Source organism: Carassius auratus, unplaced genomic scaffold (assembly GCF_003368295.1).
Source record: "Carassius auratus strain Wakin unplaced genomic scaffold, ASM336829v1 scaf_tig00216545, whole genome shotgun sequence".
Taxonomy (NCBI): Eukaryota; Metazoa; Chordata; class Actinopteri; order Cypriniformes; family Cyprinidae; genus Carassius; species Carassius auratus.
Genome location: NW_020528624.1, coordinates 281585 through 297853, shown reverse-complemented (window position 1 = coordinate 297853; position 16269 = coordinate 281585). Strand labels below are relative to the sequence as shown.

The 16269-nt window shown below is 41.0% G+C and overlaps 1 protein-coding gene across 2 annotated transcripts in view; it reads right to left on the bottom strand.

Annotated features, from left to right (window-relative positions):
* amotl1 (angiomotin like 1) overlaps nt 1-16269 on the bottom strand; it is a 263071-nt gene that overhangs the window by 26055 nt on the left and 220747 nt on the right. For both annotated transcript variants that reach the window (XM_026263449.1, XM_026263450.1), the window contains exon 8: nt 6390-6580. In XM_026263449.1, the coding sequence (XP_026119234.1) occupies nt 6390-6580 (191 nt within the window). The remainder of the gene's footprint in view (nt 1-6389; nt 6581-16269) is intronic.

The following is a 16269-nucleotide window of genomic DNA, read 5'->3' as shown; positions in this document are numbered from 1 at the left end:
TTGCATTTTTGTATTAGAGCGCTGCCAGGGACTGATTTCTTAATCACGCTCCCACTGAATTTCTGACCACTATGATTTTTGTGTCCAATCACGCCCACTTCCTGCAAACATTCATATATTGCATATTTTTTGCACATCAGGGAGCTGTCATCAATACGGAGAGTATTTAAATCTCTTTTGAATCAGTCATCTCTCTCTCCTCAAACTGTGAACAGTCAAATCTTACTCCTGCAGCTCGTGTTGAATGCAGAGTTCCCAAGTAGACCTACGCATTTTTATTTTCCTATGGCTACTTTTAAACTGTTAATGGATTGATTTTCCCTGTGGGTTTAAAGTTTGAAATGTTGCTTAATTACATTTTACTTAAATGCTTGTACTTAAACATTTTGCATTCTACCCATGATTAAACTGTGCTAGATGTTAAGTTTTGTGAAGGACATTTTCAGTTTTGATGTATGGGATATGGTCATTGCACCATTTTGGGCACTACTTTAACCACCAACCAACCACACCCCAGCCCCCCGACCCACCCACGCCCACTGTCCTCTTTTTGGTAAACTAAAATATGGTCACTCTACATGGCGTTCATGCATGCACAAAACTGCTAGGATGGTACCTCTTAACATATTCATATATCTTAAAACTTCTGGTTACATGAGCTTGAGCTCTTTTCAATAAAATCTATGCAAAAGTTATTATAATACTTTTTAGAATACAGTGTAGGATGTACCAGATATTCTTCAGTTTTATGCAAAACAGAAATACAACTTATATACTATCAGATCACTGTCATATGGGCAAAAATGTTTGCCAAAAAAAAAAAAAAAATGACAAAAAAAAAACCTTTTTTGCATAGTTGTGTTTGACACATGAAAACTGTAACAATGTATTTTACAAGATAGCAAGATGTAACCTTGCTCTCACTTAAAATGTATCCCCACACTTCTACCTCATTTCGGTGCCTCTTAAATGCCTGTGCGATCGATTTAAATATTTGTCCTGGTTCTCCGAAATGTACACAAGAAGCATGGGCATCGCTTGGCTTTTTTACGGGATTATAGCATTTTGCTCCATAAACTGTACTCTAATTCACAATCGCCTCAGAGTCAATCCCCTTAAATTACAAGGTGTGTTTTTATCAGAGACTGTTAGAATATCTGTATCCGTGCAGTACTATGTCATAAATACATTTTACAAAAGGTCAAGAGGGAGCAGTCGGTATCCCATCTACTTAAAGTTTTTGCTGTTCACTGATCATCACACCACAGCTGTTTTCTCCAACAATAATCTAGCCCTTAACACATATGAATGCATACTTTAATTATACTTAATTTAATTATACAAAGCTGATTCCAAAAAAGTTGGGACACTGTACACATTGTTGTTAAAAATGAATTCAAAAAATTACATTAAATTTATTTAATTTATTTAATGTAATGTAAATTTACAATTAAATAATTGCAAAGAGTTTGAAGTTATCATCATCTACAGTGCATAATATGATCCAAAGATTCAGAGAATCTTGAACGAATCTCTGTGCGTAAGGGTCAAGGCTGGAAAACCATATTGGATGCCCGTGATCTTCGGGCCCTTAGACGGCACTGCATCACATACAGGAATGCTACTGTAATGGAAATCACAACATGGGCTCAGGAATACTTCCAGAAAACATTGTCGGTGAACACAATCCACCATGCCATTCACTGTTGCCGGCTAAAACTCTATAGGCAAAAAAAGAATATAGGTTTGCAGACTGTTATAAAAAGAAGAGGGGATTCCACACAGTGGTTAACATGGCCTTGTCCCAACTTTTTTAAGATGTGTTGATGCCATGATATTTTCCCTTAAAATGATACATTTCCTCAGTTTGAACATTTGATATGTCATATATGTTGTATTCTGAATAAAATATGGAAATTTGAAACTTCCACATCATTGCATTCTGTTTTTATTCACAATTTGTACAGTGTCCTAACTTTTGGAATCAGGTTTGTACATACTTTATACATACACTACTGTGCGTGAGTCTTAAACTGGTTTTAGGGCCAGTTATTCATATATTTTTCTGTAGTGTGTCAGTAGAAAATATCAGTTTAAATTTGCAAACATTTATTTTGCAATTAATTAAAAAAAATAATCTAGTGATAATTATCCAAAATTTATTGAATCCAAAAGTAGTCTGATTTGATGATGGTGAGATCAGATCTCCTTTTGGAGCACCGGTTTTTATGAGACTGCTTGTGCATTTAAAAATCTCACTAGATTATTATTCAAATGATTATTATTTTGTTATTGTTGTTTGTTTGGTTTAAGTATCAGTTCAGGCACCGTTTAGGCACCGGTACCGTTTTAAAAGTATAGGCACCAGTATCGTAGAAAACCCAATCGATACCCAACCCAAGTGTTCATATAGGTTTCCATGGGCAGATGCGAATAAAGGTAGATTTAAATTAAAGGAGCTGCATGATGCTTTAAAAAAAATTATATATATTTATATATATATATATATATATATATATAAATGACTCAAATGCGTATACTCCAGAGGGTTAACTGAGATGATGACATCACTGAATTCAATGATGAACTGCCTTCAACTGTCATTTTACATTATTGATACAATGTTTTCCTAATTAATGCTGTTTAGTTGCTTTGTATATATAATTTTCAATTTGTATATTGTCATTCCTTACCTACTTATTTGTATTTTTTTATTATTTTATTATTTTTATTTTTTTTTCACTGCTGAGCTTCTGTCACGAAAAGAATTCCTCGTATGTGTAATCAATAAAACTCATTCTGATTCTGATTCAATGATGAACTGCCTTTAACTGAAAAAATGAAATAAATATATAATAAATAAGACCAAATACCCTCCAAAAATAATGTTACTCTCAAAAATGGAATACACAGACACACACACACACACACACACAGTGTGTATAAAAAAGTGAAAGTGAAAGTTAGAGCCTTTACATTGAACGCATACAAAGTGCACACACATAGCAGTGAACACACTATCTGATCGTGGTTTTATCTCTCTATTAGTTCTATTGGATCTTTGTGCAGCGTTTGACACTACTGACCACAACATTCTTTGCATAGACTTGAACACTTTGTTGGCATTAATGGAAGAGCATTAGCATGGCTTAAATCATACTTATATGACTGCCATCAATTCGTAGCAGTGAATGAAGAGGTATCATATCGATCACATGCAGTATGGAATACCTCAAGGCTCAGTACTAGGACCGCTACTCTTCACGCTTTATATGTTACCCTTGGGAGATATCATCAGGAAACATGGTGTTAGCTTTCACTGTTATGCTAATGATACTCAGCTCTATATTTCTTCATGGCCCGGTGAAACACACCAATTTGAAAAATGGAATGCATAAATCGATATAAAAAAATGTCGATAAAAAAAATGGATGACAAGTAATTTCTTACTGCTAAATTTTGAAAAAACAGAGGTGTTAATTATAGGACCTAAAAACTCTTCATGTAATAAGCTAGAACACTGTCTAAGACTTGATGGCTGCAATGTCAATTCTTCTTCATCAGTAAGGAACCTAGGTGTGCTATTTGCCACATTTCTAGCATTTTTAAAACTGCATTTTTCCATCTCAAAAATATATCTAAATTATGGCCTATGTTCTCAATGTCAAATGCAGAAATGTTAATCCATGCATTTATGACCTCAAGGTTAGATTATTGTAATGCTTTATTGGGTGGTTGTTCTGCATGCTTAGTAAACAAACTACAGCTAGTCCAAAATGCAGCAGCAAGAGTTCTTACTAGAACCAGGAAGTATGACCATATTAGCCCGGTCCTGTCAACACTGCACTGGCTGCCTATCAAACATCTTATAGAAAGGAGAGAGTCGGAAAGGACCTCTATATCCCTGAAATACAGTGGAGACTAGGACAACTAGAGCCCCAGATACAGATTAGAGAGCTAATTTCCGACAGTAGCACTAATTAAAATCCGCACCCGACCCGACCTGCTTAAAATAGAACCGACACCCCGACCCGCACCCGAAATCAAATCAGTTAAGCCAATCACATTAGACACACTTTTTTCAAATTTTATATACAGAATTATTTTTGGAAAACATTTTAAAAGATATTCATTTTTTATACATTTTATCTTAATTTTGATCAATGTTTTATCAATCAATTGCCAGTATTTAATAAGAAGCAAATATATAGCAGACAATGTAATAACCTTTAATTGACAGAATTACTAAAAAAATATTTTTCTACCTAAAAGTTAAATATTTTTTTGTGTCACACATGCATGCATGTCTATTTCCCTCATATTAAATATAAAATGCATGTGGACTGATATTTGTCTGGAGTCCTTTATTAATGGAGTATTTAAACAGTTGTTTCAATATATTGGTATTAAATGCTTTTTCTGAGAATTTATATTTCACGTTTTTACTGCAACTGTCGAAATACGTGCTTGAGTCACTGATCACACTATTTTGATCGACTGATTTATGAATGTATATGCATAATTCTCATCAGTCGGAAATACAGATAAACACTTTCATTTGTTGTATTTTTGATCCTGAAAGAAAACAGAACCACAAAAGAGCAAATCATACCACCGTCTGAGGTTGTGCTTCAAGTCGAACACACCCATTTTTAAATCGTTCACAGCTGAGCATCTCGAGAGGCGGATCTGCGCCAGAGCGCACATGTGAATGAGCTGCACAGTCATTTTCAGATGGAATAAAAAAAAAAAAAAAAAAAAAAATAAAAACCCTGGATAGCCTAGATTAGGTCCATATTCACAAATGTGTTAGCTATGGAATGAAATATCTGATATTCCGATTGTCAAATACATGCAAGTGGAAGTGTATTGTTGTTAAACACCTTTATAACGATCGAGTTAGCTGTATGTGCGATATCATTTTATGACACAAATTTTGAAATAGGCTTAAACCAAACACATTTTAATTCAGATTCTGTATATATATATATATATATATATATATATATATATATATATATATATATATATATATATATATATATATATATATATATATATATATAAAACAGCTGGCTGATCTTTTACGGGTTGATCTTAATTTAATTTGCAGGTCACCCGTCCCGTGCAGGACTCTAATACAGACTGTTTTCCTAATGAATGTTGTTCAGTTGCTTTGACGCAATGTATTTTGTCTAAAGCGCTATATAGATAAAGGTGACTTGACTTGGCTTGACTGGCACCAGCAGGGAATAAGCATAATTGATGACTTTTATGAGAATTGGGTATTTAAGTGAAAGTGACAGTGACATTCAGCCAAGTATGGTGACCCATACTCATAATTTGTGCTCTGCATTTAACCCATCCAAAGTGCACACACACAGAGCAGTGAACACACACATACTGTGAACACACACCCGGAGCAGTGGGCAGCCATTTATGCTGCGGCGCCTGGGGAGCAGTTGGGGGTTCGATGCCTTGCTCAAGGGCACCTAAGTCGTGGTATTGAAGGTGGAGAGAGAACTACATGCACTCCCTCCACCCACAATTCCTGCCGGCCCGGGACTCAAACTCACAACCTTTCGATTGGGAGTCCGACTCTCTAACCATTAGGCCACGACTTCCCATAGGTAATTTGAAGATTTAAATGTTATAATCTTGTAGGAAAATAAAACCTTTGGAGCTTTTCTGATTAAAGACTATTTATGTTGGAAATGCCAGTTGGAAATGGGTACCTTTTTACATTGTATTTGGGAATGTAGTCTTGTTAAGCAATACTTGAAACAGATTATGGATTCCATAAATTTCTGGTATCTTAAATACCACATATGCCATAAATTACTGGTTTACTAGGTGATAAATCTCAAATGCCTAATGTTTCAAAACATATATTTTCTGTTATTATGGTATATATAACAATCGCAAGTAGGATTACGTTGAGACACTGAAAGAGAGTGAAAGACCCAGAATCAAAAGAGTGGGCCAATGCAATGATAGAAATGGCATCTTATGAATCCATGCTTAATTGAATAAATGGTGTTAGAGAAGAAGGGTTATCTTCCTGGGAAGAGTTCTGGACATATATTACAGCAAGGTCTGAAAATAAATATACAACGAATTTGTGTCTGTCTTGCACTGTATTGTATTTCATGGATAAAATATGCCTGTAGAAATGTGTATCCCTGTATAATTATTGTAATGTTGTACTTCTGTTCTGTTACCCTTCAAAAAAAAAGCAATGAAAAAAATATATATAATAATAGTAATATACTTTATAGGTAAACAGACTTAACATAAGTGCAAATAAAAGTGCAAATAAGAATTGATTTCATTAATTATTTATACAGATTCTTACTTATACGTGTAAACATGCATGTGTGTGCAATGACCTCTGTGCTGCGGCTGTAGCTGCGGCCTCCGTGGCAAACTGTCTCATTGCACTCTCTTCTAAATACTTCTGTTCCCAGCGTGTCATATCAGCCTCCAATCCCAGAATCCTTTCCTCTCTCTCCTTTAGAAGATCCAGTAGTGCAGGAGCACTGGATTCCCACGAACTAAGGGGAACACCTACACCAGCACGCTAAACACAGGGAGAAACAGTGGTTATGGATATATTGGGCTGGAAAATTACTCTCTAACATATAGGCCTGTTGTTATTGAAAACACCCTTTTGTGGAAACAGATGTGGAAAGTAACGAAGTACACTTACTCACGTTACTGCAATCAAGTATCTTTTTTTGTGTGTACTTTTTGAAGTAATTTTTTTAAATCTGTAATTTTACTTTTACTTAATGTGCTAAGAGTTTTATTCTCATGAAGTTATGTTCGAGCTTCAAAGCTTAGAATTCTTGGTTGCATTTTATTTTACAGTATGTAACCCCTAGGGGGCCTCATTGTTTAAATCAACCAACAACCTAAATTGTAGATGTTCACAAGCATCTCAATAAAGGGGCATAAAAGGAGAGAGAGGGACTGGTGTAATATAAAAATATAAACAATTTATTTTCCTTAAATTAGACACACTTAAACAACAAACATTAGGTCTCTGGTCAACAATTCAGGGAAAGGTACAACAAAGTGCAAAATCAAGATGTCTAAATGAATACCAAATTCAGCAAAACTCAAAATCAACAAACACAGAATAAATAAGGCACATCACAAAATCACATGCATAGAAAACAGAAATAACTTACACTCAGCAACCCAGTGGCCACACAACAAAATTGTTACACCCCCCCCCCCCCCAGAATATTGCACCAGCCCAATTACCAAAGAAGAAAACATACAACACACAGGGGAAGGCTAGTGGGCAATACAGTGGTCCTTCCTCCCACACACACACACACACATACACGACTTAATACTGAAAACAGGGCACAGGAAAAACAGTGGTCAGGATGGCATATAACGGTCCTCCTGTTTAAACACCGACCGCAGCGTCGAGCTTGTTTACTGTAATACGATCGCAATCGCTTTATTCCATCTGGTTTTTACTCGTACATTCCCAGGCCAACATTCTCAGCGCGACAAACAGCACTCGGTAAACTTATAGTGGTCCTACTCCAAACCAGTGATTTTCATTGATTCACCCAAACGCAATCTGTAGTCGGTAGGGGCTCGTGAAGATGGCACTGAATAACCGCACAAACACCAGGTCAAGATCGACTTGTAAGAACCAACCAAGAGTCCAAGGAACCAAGATCTGTAGCAAAACACCAACTAAAGAGACCGCCAACTAGCTGCATTTAAATGTGAAACGCCAAACGCGCACCACCTGATTCAATCAAGGCGCAATTCTTGCTACTTACATCCTACCCACCTGATTCAATCAAGGTGCAATTCGCACTGCCTACATCCTACCCGCTACATTCACCCACCCTTAAATGTCACCGTCCCGGTGACTAGGGCAAGGGTCAAACCCGAGATGGTTAGAACATTTTCTGCCGAGGCCACAGGTGGTCTTCTTACAGTCGTGAATGGAAGGTTGTGAGGATTGGGATGGCGGCCTGCATTTGTTCTAACAGTTCTCCTTGAAACAAGGGTTTTGTCAGATGTTAATACCTCCCCTTCAACACCCAAGGAGTCACTTATTAAATGTTGAGGTGTAGTCTGCCCCTGCTGTTCAAGAGCTAGAGGCTGCAACCCTCCAAACTCAGTGGAAGGTATTGATCGTCTTACAGGAGGTTCATCAATTGCTACCAATACTCCAAAATCATCATCTTCATCCATACTGCCATCGACATCATCCCCTATGAAATTGGTCATGCTTACATTAAGCATCTCACCCCCAGATACAAAATGTAGTGGACCTGGGTCAGTTGGGAGAGGGCGCAGTTCTTTCCGGTTAATATTCTTCTCGGGACCTAACTGATCTCTTGGCCTAATTTTATAAAGTGTACCAACCTCATCAAGGCACCTCACAATCTCATACACCACATTTTCCCAAAGATCACTAATCTTGTGCCGTCCATGCGGATGGCTACGACGATACACCAGTGTACCAGGGGGCAGAAGTGGCAAAGGAGCCAAGTGATTCTTTGCTCGTTGTTAAGCGGCTGCCTCCAAATGAACTCGGGCCTAGATTGCAGAGAAATGCTTCAGTTGTTCTTGAACCCACTCAGCAGTGATAGAGTCTGATGGAATATCAATTGTGCCCAACAAGGAATCAAGTGGAAGAGTGGGCTTACGCCCAAACCAGTGATTTTCATTGATTCACCCAAACGCAATCTGTAGTCGGTAGGGGCTCGTGAAGATGGCACTGAATAACCGCACAAACACCAGGTCAAGATTGACTTGTAAGAACCAACCAAGAGTCCAAGGAACCAAAATCTGTAGCAAAACACCAACTAAAGAGACCACCAGCTAGCTGGATTTAAATGTGAAACGCCAAACGCGCACCACCTGATTCAATCAAGGCGCAATTCTCTCTACCTACATCCTACCCACCTGATTCAATCAAGGTGCAATTCCCGCTGCCTACATCCTACCCGCTACAAGTACATGTACTACCATGTACTTATAGTGTACTTACAGTGTATTTATCTAAGAAAGTTCTGGTAACACAAGGTAACTACATGGGGTAGGGTTAGTTTTAGGGATAGGTTCAGGGTTAGTACCTAGTTATTACATAGTTATTGTAATTACTATAATAAGTACATAGTATGTACATAAGGAACAGGACTGTAAAATAAAGTGCTACCGAAATCTTAGTTTAGTGTTTCTGTGAACAGTAACACTATGTTAGTGCATCTAAGCAAATGAACGGAATGCAAGCCCACATATGCTGAAAACCTTCTTTCTCTGCAGGAGAAAGTGGATTTATGAAATGTTTAGACTAAAGCTAGCCCACATCAAAGATGTGTGTGTACTGTTTGGGTGAAGAGCACGCACAGGATGCTCTTGAGGGAGCATCCTGTGCAAATTGTGAGCGTTTTCCTATGAAAACGATCCGCTCTCGTCGGGCTCTCTTCTCGAGGGAAGAGAGTTCAGCGTCTGGTCCTCGCGGATCGGGTCCCGCTCGTGCCGAGGCAGAGCGACGACGCGCTTCATGGGGCTCCCAGATGGAGCTCGCTGACAGTCTCGAGGGGGGCGTTAACCTCTCGGACGCGTCATCGGCTGACGAGAGTGAGCTGCAGGTGGATGACGGAGACTTTTCTCCTATTTATACTGCAGCGAGTGCTCTTCAGGCCGGGCAAGAGATGGCTGAGGAGGATGATTTAGATCCTCAACCTCGTCAGCCATCCTGCCCCGTGTACGCAGAGCTGGTGGAAGTTATGGAACACGCCACTGACAAACTTCAGTTGCCATGGCGGCGTGCTCAGGGAGAGATCGTTTACGGTCGTTTGGATGACCGGTTTCTCCCTGAACATAGACCACCAGCTCAGCAGAGCCTTCCATTCCTTCCTGATCTCCATTCAGAGATCGAGAGGGCATGGAAGAAACCGTACTCTGCCCGTATTCATCGACATCAGCGGGGCAACTTCGCTGATGTTGAGGGGATCGGTGAGTACGGTTATGTGTTGATGCCGCCCATTGAAGAGACGTTTGCGAACTATCTCGTTTCTGGGCGGGTGTCGACACCTAAAAGCTCCGACTCTGCCATCCAAGCCCCTTAAAGCCACGGCTCGCTTGAATGGCAGAGCGTACACGGCGGCAGGTCAGGCTGGTGCTGCCCTTCATACCATGGCAGTGCTCCAAGCCTACCAAGCTGACCTGCTGCAGGATCTTGACCAGGGGGCTGGGCTGTCCCCTGAGGCAGTCGCTGAGTTGCGCCGGACCACAGATTTGTCCCTCCGGGCCACTAAACAGACTGCTGCCGCGATCGGCCGATAGATGGCGGCGATGGTGGCCACAGAGAGGCATCTGTGGCTCAACTTGGCTGATATCGGGGAGAAAGAAAAATCCCTTCTCCTTGATTCACCAGTTTCGCCTGCTAAACTTTTTGGCACCTCCGTTGAGGCGGTGGTTGAAAAGTTTAGGGAGGCGAAGGCGCGCTCAGCTGCATTTAAGAACTGCATACCTCTGAGATCCGGGCCCCAGCCCAGGCAGGCGGGAGGACCTGGTCCGTCTTGGTCTGAGGACCGTAGGCAGGACCAGAGGTCTAGTGTCGCCTCTCGTGCCCCCCCTCCATGGAGGAGTAGGACACAGAGGAGGCGGGCCTCCCGCAAAAAGAGGGACTTAAGGGAGGTCATTCAGCACAAGCGCTGCAACGCTCAGCGGAAATAGGGTTTGATCTCCCTGGAGGGCCTTTTCTACCAGCCCTCTCCCTCTTCTTGACTCCCCAGGCGTTTACGTTACACCAGCCCTGGGGATGGGCCTTATGATGAGAACTGTGTTCTGATGGCCCACCGTAGCAACTGGTTGATGTGAGCGCCTCTTTTAGGCATGTAAAAGTGGTGGACCCCAGATTCATTGAGAACTCTCTGGCGAGTCTTCACTCCGCACGCCGCAGGTGAACTTTTGGTTTGTAAAATTCTGTGTGTATAACTAACACTGATTGTATTTCTCTACAGACCCTGTTCCCTGTATAGACCTAGGGGGTCATTCTTAGAGGAGCAATTAAAGTATGGACTTTAGGGCCCTGAAGCCTCCCCCCAGTTGGTGGCTAGAACGAATTAGGAGGAAGCTCAAAGAAGATTCGGCTTCTGTGCTGAGTATGTGATGGCCTTCCTGTCATAACATTTTATATGCGTGGTGGGCCACCGCTCATTTCTGTTTAGCCTCAGGGCTATTAGCCACCCAGAGGGTAGAGTAGTTGGTCTTCCTAAAAAAAAAAAAAATAAAAAACTTTTTTGCTTCAGGTTTAGACTGACGCTGGCGCTTCAGATAGATCTTCAGATAGATGTCCTGCCTATCGGTTTGTGACATTGGTATCCTGAGTACTCGCTCCCCTGAGCTCTGTTGGGTTTCAGTAGGTTGAGTGTTTTCACGGCCTCTCAATCAAGTAGGCTGTGGCTCCTCCGAGCCCTCAGGTAGATCTATGCTTGTAGGTCGGCCCTCATCCGGGCCGCCTCTGTAGCTGGCCTAGGCTATGCTAGGGATGTTGGAGGCGTGTTGCTAAGTATAGCTGCCACATTCATTATGTGTTAGGCTTCCTCCCCTTGATTTCAGCCTCCGCCCTTAAATGGGAGTTGTTGGCCAAGGCCCGCCCCTTTCTCTGCATTCAGGGGTCATAGAGTAATGCAGGGTGGTAGCTGAGGTAGGATCAGTCTGGCAGGGTTAGGCCATCTTTCGCTCTGCGAAGTGAGAGTTTGTCAGACCCTGCCGAACAGAGATGTTTTTGGGCCTCTAGAGCTGGCTCCACTCAGCCCGTTGAGCTAATCGCTCGACCGATGGGTTGAAGTGGGTTGGCTTGCAATTTAGCCCCCCCGCTCCCCTAGGCTGGGCGCAGGACAAATCCCTGTCACCCTTTGGAGCCACTTGCAGGCCTGCTCCCTGTCTAACATTGCAGGGGCATATGGTTGTTACTCCCCCGCTAACTCAGGGTAGTTTTGAGTAGTCCATTCTCAGCTCTGTATGTATCTACCTCACACCACGATGGCTCCGGTTGAGCAGGGAGTTCTAAACTACATTTCATTCCAGTTTTTGAACTCCGCTCCCTTTGAAGCCAGAGCATTGCCATGGGCTGACGCCTATGCATTTAGTAGGTAGGCCCCTAATGGGGCCTCCACTAGGCAGAATGGCGTATGTTGTACTCCCCTGCTATAAGGGTATTGCTATTTGCTGAGTACACTGCCTCTGGCAATGTGATTAGGTACCAGGATGCTGTAGCAACAGATTTCTGCCGCGAAGGCTGCACAGTTGGGTAGTAGGCCCCAGCAGGCCTCCTTGACGGAATAGCCCCCAATAGGGCTCCTAGGCCAGCTCACCTTCGGTGGTTGGCCCTGGTAGTTCGGGCAGAAGGCTCACTGCTGATTAGTAGGCCTTAACAGGCCTCCTCTGAGGTGGGTCGCAACATTGTGGAACATACACTTGGACAAAACTATAGGAAGAGTTTTTAATAGTATGGTTCCAGCAGTGTTCGGTAAAGTAGCAGAATAGACTCGCTATCAGCTAGCAGGCTCGACCAGGCCTCCCTGTTAGGCGAGTCCCCAGCAGCAGTTACATCCAGCTGATTAGACTGTTTCAGGTAGTAGGCCTCTTCAGGCCTCCCTGAAGGTGGGCTCCCACATTTTGTGGTGGTCAGGTAGTAGGCTTTACTAGGCCTCCCTGAGGGTTTAATCCCACATACTGTGGTTACTAGGTGGCAGGCCCCACAGGCCTCCCTGGAGTTGAATTCCCGCTTCTTTGAACTGTCAGGTAGTAGGCCTCATAAGGCCTCCCTGAAGGCAAAGCCCCAAAGACAGTCAACTGGACTGCCAGTCTGGCTCACTATCAGCTATGGTTTTCAGGTAGTAGGCCTCTCCAGGCCTCCCTGAAAGTAAGCTTTCCTGCACTGTGTTTATCAGGTAGTAGGCCTCACTAGGCCTCCCTGAAGTTAGACTACAGGTAGTAGTCTGTAGGTGAACTCCCACATATTGTGGTTATCAGATAGCAGGCTTCACCAGGCCTCTCTGAAGGTGAGCTCCCACATACTGTGAGCTCCAACATACTGTGGTTGTCAGGTAGTAGGCTTCTCCAGGTCTCCCTGGGAGTAGTTTCACGGTGATGCTGGGTTTCGTAAGCTAGTGGCCACTTACTTTCAGTTTAGCAGTCCTTATCAGGCAGCTACCGGAGGTGAGTTTGCGCCCTGGCTCGGCTCAAGTTTTTATTCTCTGCTACGGGTTCCCTCCTGGAACTTTTTTATCCTGCTACAGCCTGGTTGCCTACCAGGTAGATCTTATGCTCCCCTCACTGAGGGTCAATGTGAGTATGTGGTCTCCTGAGTCTGGTCAGTCGGTCGCAGGCCTCTCATGAGGCCTCCCAGTTAGATCAGTCCTTAGGCCCTCACAGGCCTCCTCAGTGTTTTTTGAAACACAAACACTGGGTAGATCCGTGGATCGAGTAGAGAAACTCCCCTCGCTGGCAAGGGTTGTAAAGCACTATGCTGAGTCATACTCTCCAGGATATCCCGTCTCTGAGATCCGGGCCGAGTGGTTCACTGCCTGCTCTGCAGTTCCTCGGGCTGGATGCCTTCCTAAAGGCAAGTGTCCAGAGGCTCTGTCTTCGGACAGACAGGAAGTGGCCAGTCTGTAGTGTCTTATGTAGTGACACCAGGTCAGGCCTGCCTGGTGGCATTTCAGGTGGCACATTCCCCTGAATAGTGACTGGCTGGGGTTCCCTCGGGTTCCCTAGCCACATTCCCTAGAAGGGACCCCTTCGAAAGGGAACGTCTCAGGTTACAAATGTAACCTTGGTTCCCTGAGAACAGGGAACGAGACAATACGTCTCCCAGCCATGCCTCAGGGTCTGCCTGCCAAACAGTCCCTTCAGACGAAAGGATATTGTCATGGTTTCAAGGCGCCCTTTTTATATCCAGGTCGCACGCTCATCATTCAAGCTGATGATTCACGGCTGTCGCCGGTCAGCATGATTGCTGTGAGTTGATATTTGATTTCAGACACCTGTCACACCTGAGGCGTTCCCCATAGCGTCGTTGACGTATTGTCTCGTTCCCTGTTCTCAGGGAACCAAGGTTACATTTGTAACCTGAGACGTTAATAAACAGAACTGCTTGCGTCTTGCAGAAGAACATCGTAGCTGGAACTACTTCTCTCTGTTTATGTCTATGTAGAATCACAAAGGTACTGGGTTACTCCGCCGCGGTACCCCGAAGCAATCTAAAAAATAGTGCGAATATAAACACTTATTATAGTGATTCAGGACAAGCTAAAAACATGGTTTGGAAAATGGATTCATGGTGTACTCGCTTATTATATACATTTTTCTACATTTTGAACACAAACAAAGTTACGAACCGCAGCTCTGATTGATTGTTTCTTACCGGGAGCGGATTAATTTCTGCAAATGGCAATAGGACCACTGGGAGGAGCCAGAGGAGCTTGATTTTTTCACAGATTATCTGTCTCATATTCTACTGTCAGGACATAATGACAGGTTTAACAAATATGTAAAAAATATATTTTTACAAAAGTTACCTACTGCATATGATATGATTGATATTTAATAAGTGGGGATGTTCTGTTTATTTACAATAGGATAGGCTTCAACGACGCAGGCTATTTGTAATGTGCCTCTTTTCCTTATTATTAATCTTTATTGTTAATCATATCGATAAGAAATGTGATTTATATGTAAAGTATATACTGTAGGCAAATTTAATTCAGTGATGTTCTATAGTGTTGTAATCTTTTGTTTTCTACACACACACACACACACACTACATGTACACATGAACACTCTTTTCAAAGAGCTTGTCATTCACATGATATCTGTCACAGCATATAATGACTACTAAAAATTACAAATTTTATCTAATTTTATTCCAAATAAAGGGAGCATTTAAAGTGAGTTTAATCCAAGCATCTCTTTAAGATCTTAGAATAGTTCTGCATCCTTCTGAAGGCACTCCTCCTGTGTTTGCTGTGTTGCTTTGACCATTTAAACATGTTAATTACAAAAAAAGTGCTGTGTACTGTGTTTGGAAATATCAACAGTGATTGATCAGCCTTTATTTACATATTGTAGATGTTATTACTAGGTGTATTTCTGTATTACTGTATTTCAGCAAAGCAAAATTTGGTGAAATGCAGGCTACAGTAAGAGCACATGGTTGTCCATCAAGTGAGTTTCAAAGTTGAGAAAATTATGTTGTGATAACACAAAAAATCAACTTGGTATGTCGAGATCACGAGAAAATTAAGTCATTATAACAAGAAAACAAGAAGGAAAAAAATAATACATGGTCGCTTAGAACTTCTGTACAAAATTGAAGATATGGAACAGAACATTTATATGTAATATAGTAAATCAATATCACATTTCAAAATTCAGCAAATCATTTTTTTTTTTTAACAAAAATTAAATAAACAAGAAGTTTATTAATAGATTTTCGTTTAAGACACCATATTGCCTGTTTTTGCTCTTATTTCAACAACAAACTATTTCCAAACACAGCCACCATGGCACTGTTTTTTGTCTCTGAGCAAGGACGGTGGTTTCTTATTAAATGATTGCTGGCACCTGGTGGTTTTAATTTCACATTTTAAGTATATATATTATCAAGTATTTTACACATTTTATGTCTTATATCAAAACATTATGTCTGGATTTGTAAATGCAGGCTATATGCATTCATGTCCTGCATTAAACAGAGTGTAAATGCATCTAAATGCCACTTTCGATTAAGCTTCTATGTATCCTCTGCATTGAAAAGATGAATTTTCTTGATACTGATTTAATTTATCTGGTAACAGCCCAAATGCACTGTAAAAAATTATTCACTTTTTTTACTCAATAAATTTGTTTCAAATTTTACCTCCAATATTATTAATTAAATGTAACACATTTAACACATAGAATTAATTAGAAATAATCAAATTAGATTATTTTACAAGCAACCATTCAAAATTAGTAGAACATGAAAAAATTAAGTAAAATGTACACAAAAAATTGATTTCATTGAAAACAAACAAATAAAAAACACTATACTAAAGAATACTATACACTGTAAAAAGTAATTTGTAATAAATTAAGTAATCTTGACTTTATTGTTTTAAGTGTCATTTAAATCTCTATTAATATATTTAAAGTATTCCTTACTTATTTTGAGTTTAATTTACTTAACACTTATGCATTGTTGGGGACATTTTCGTTCACTAATGGGTAAAG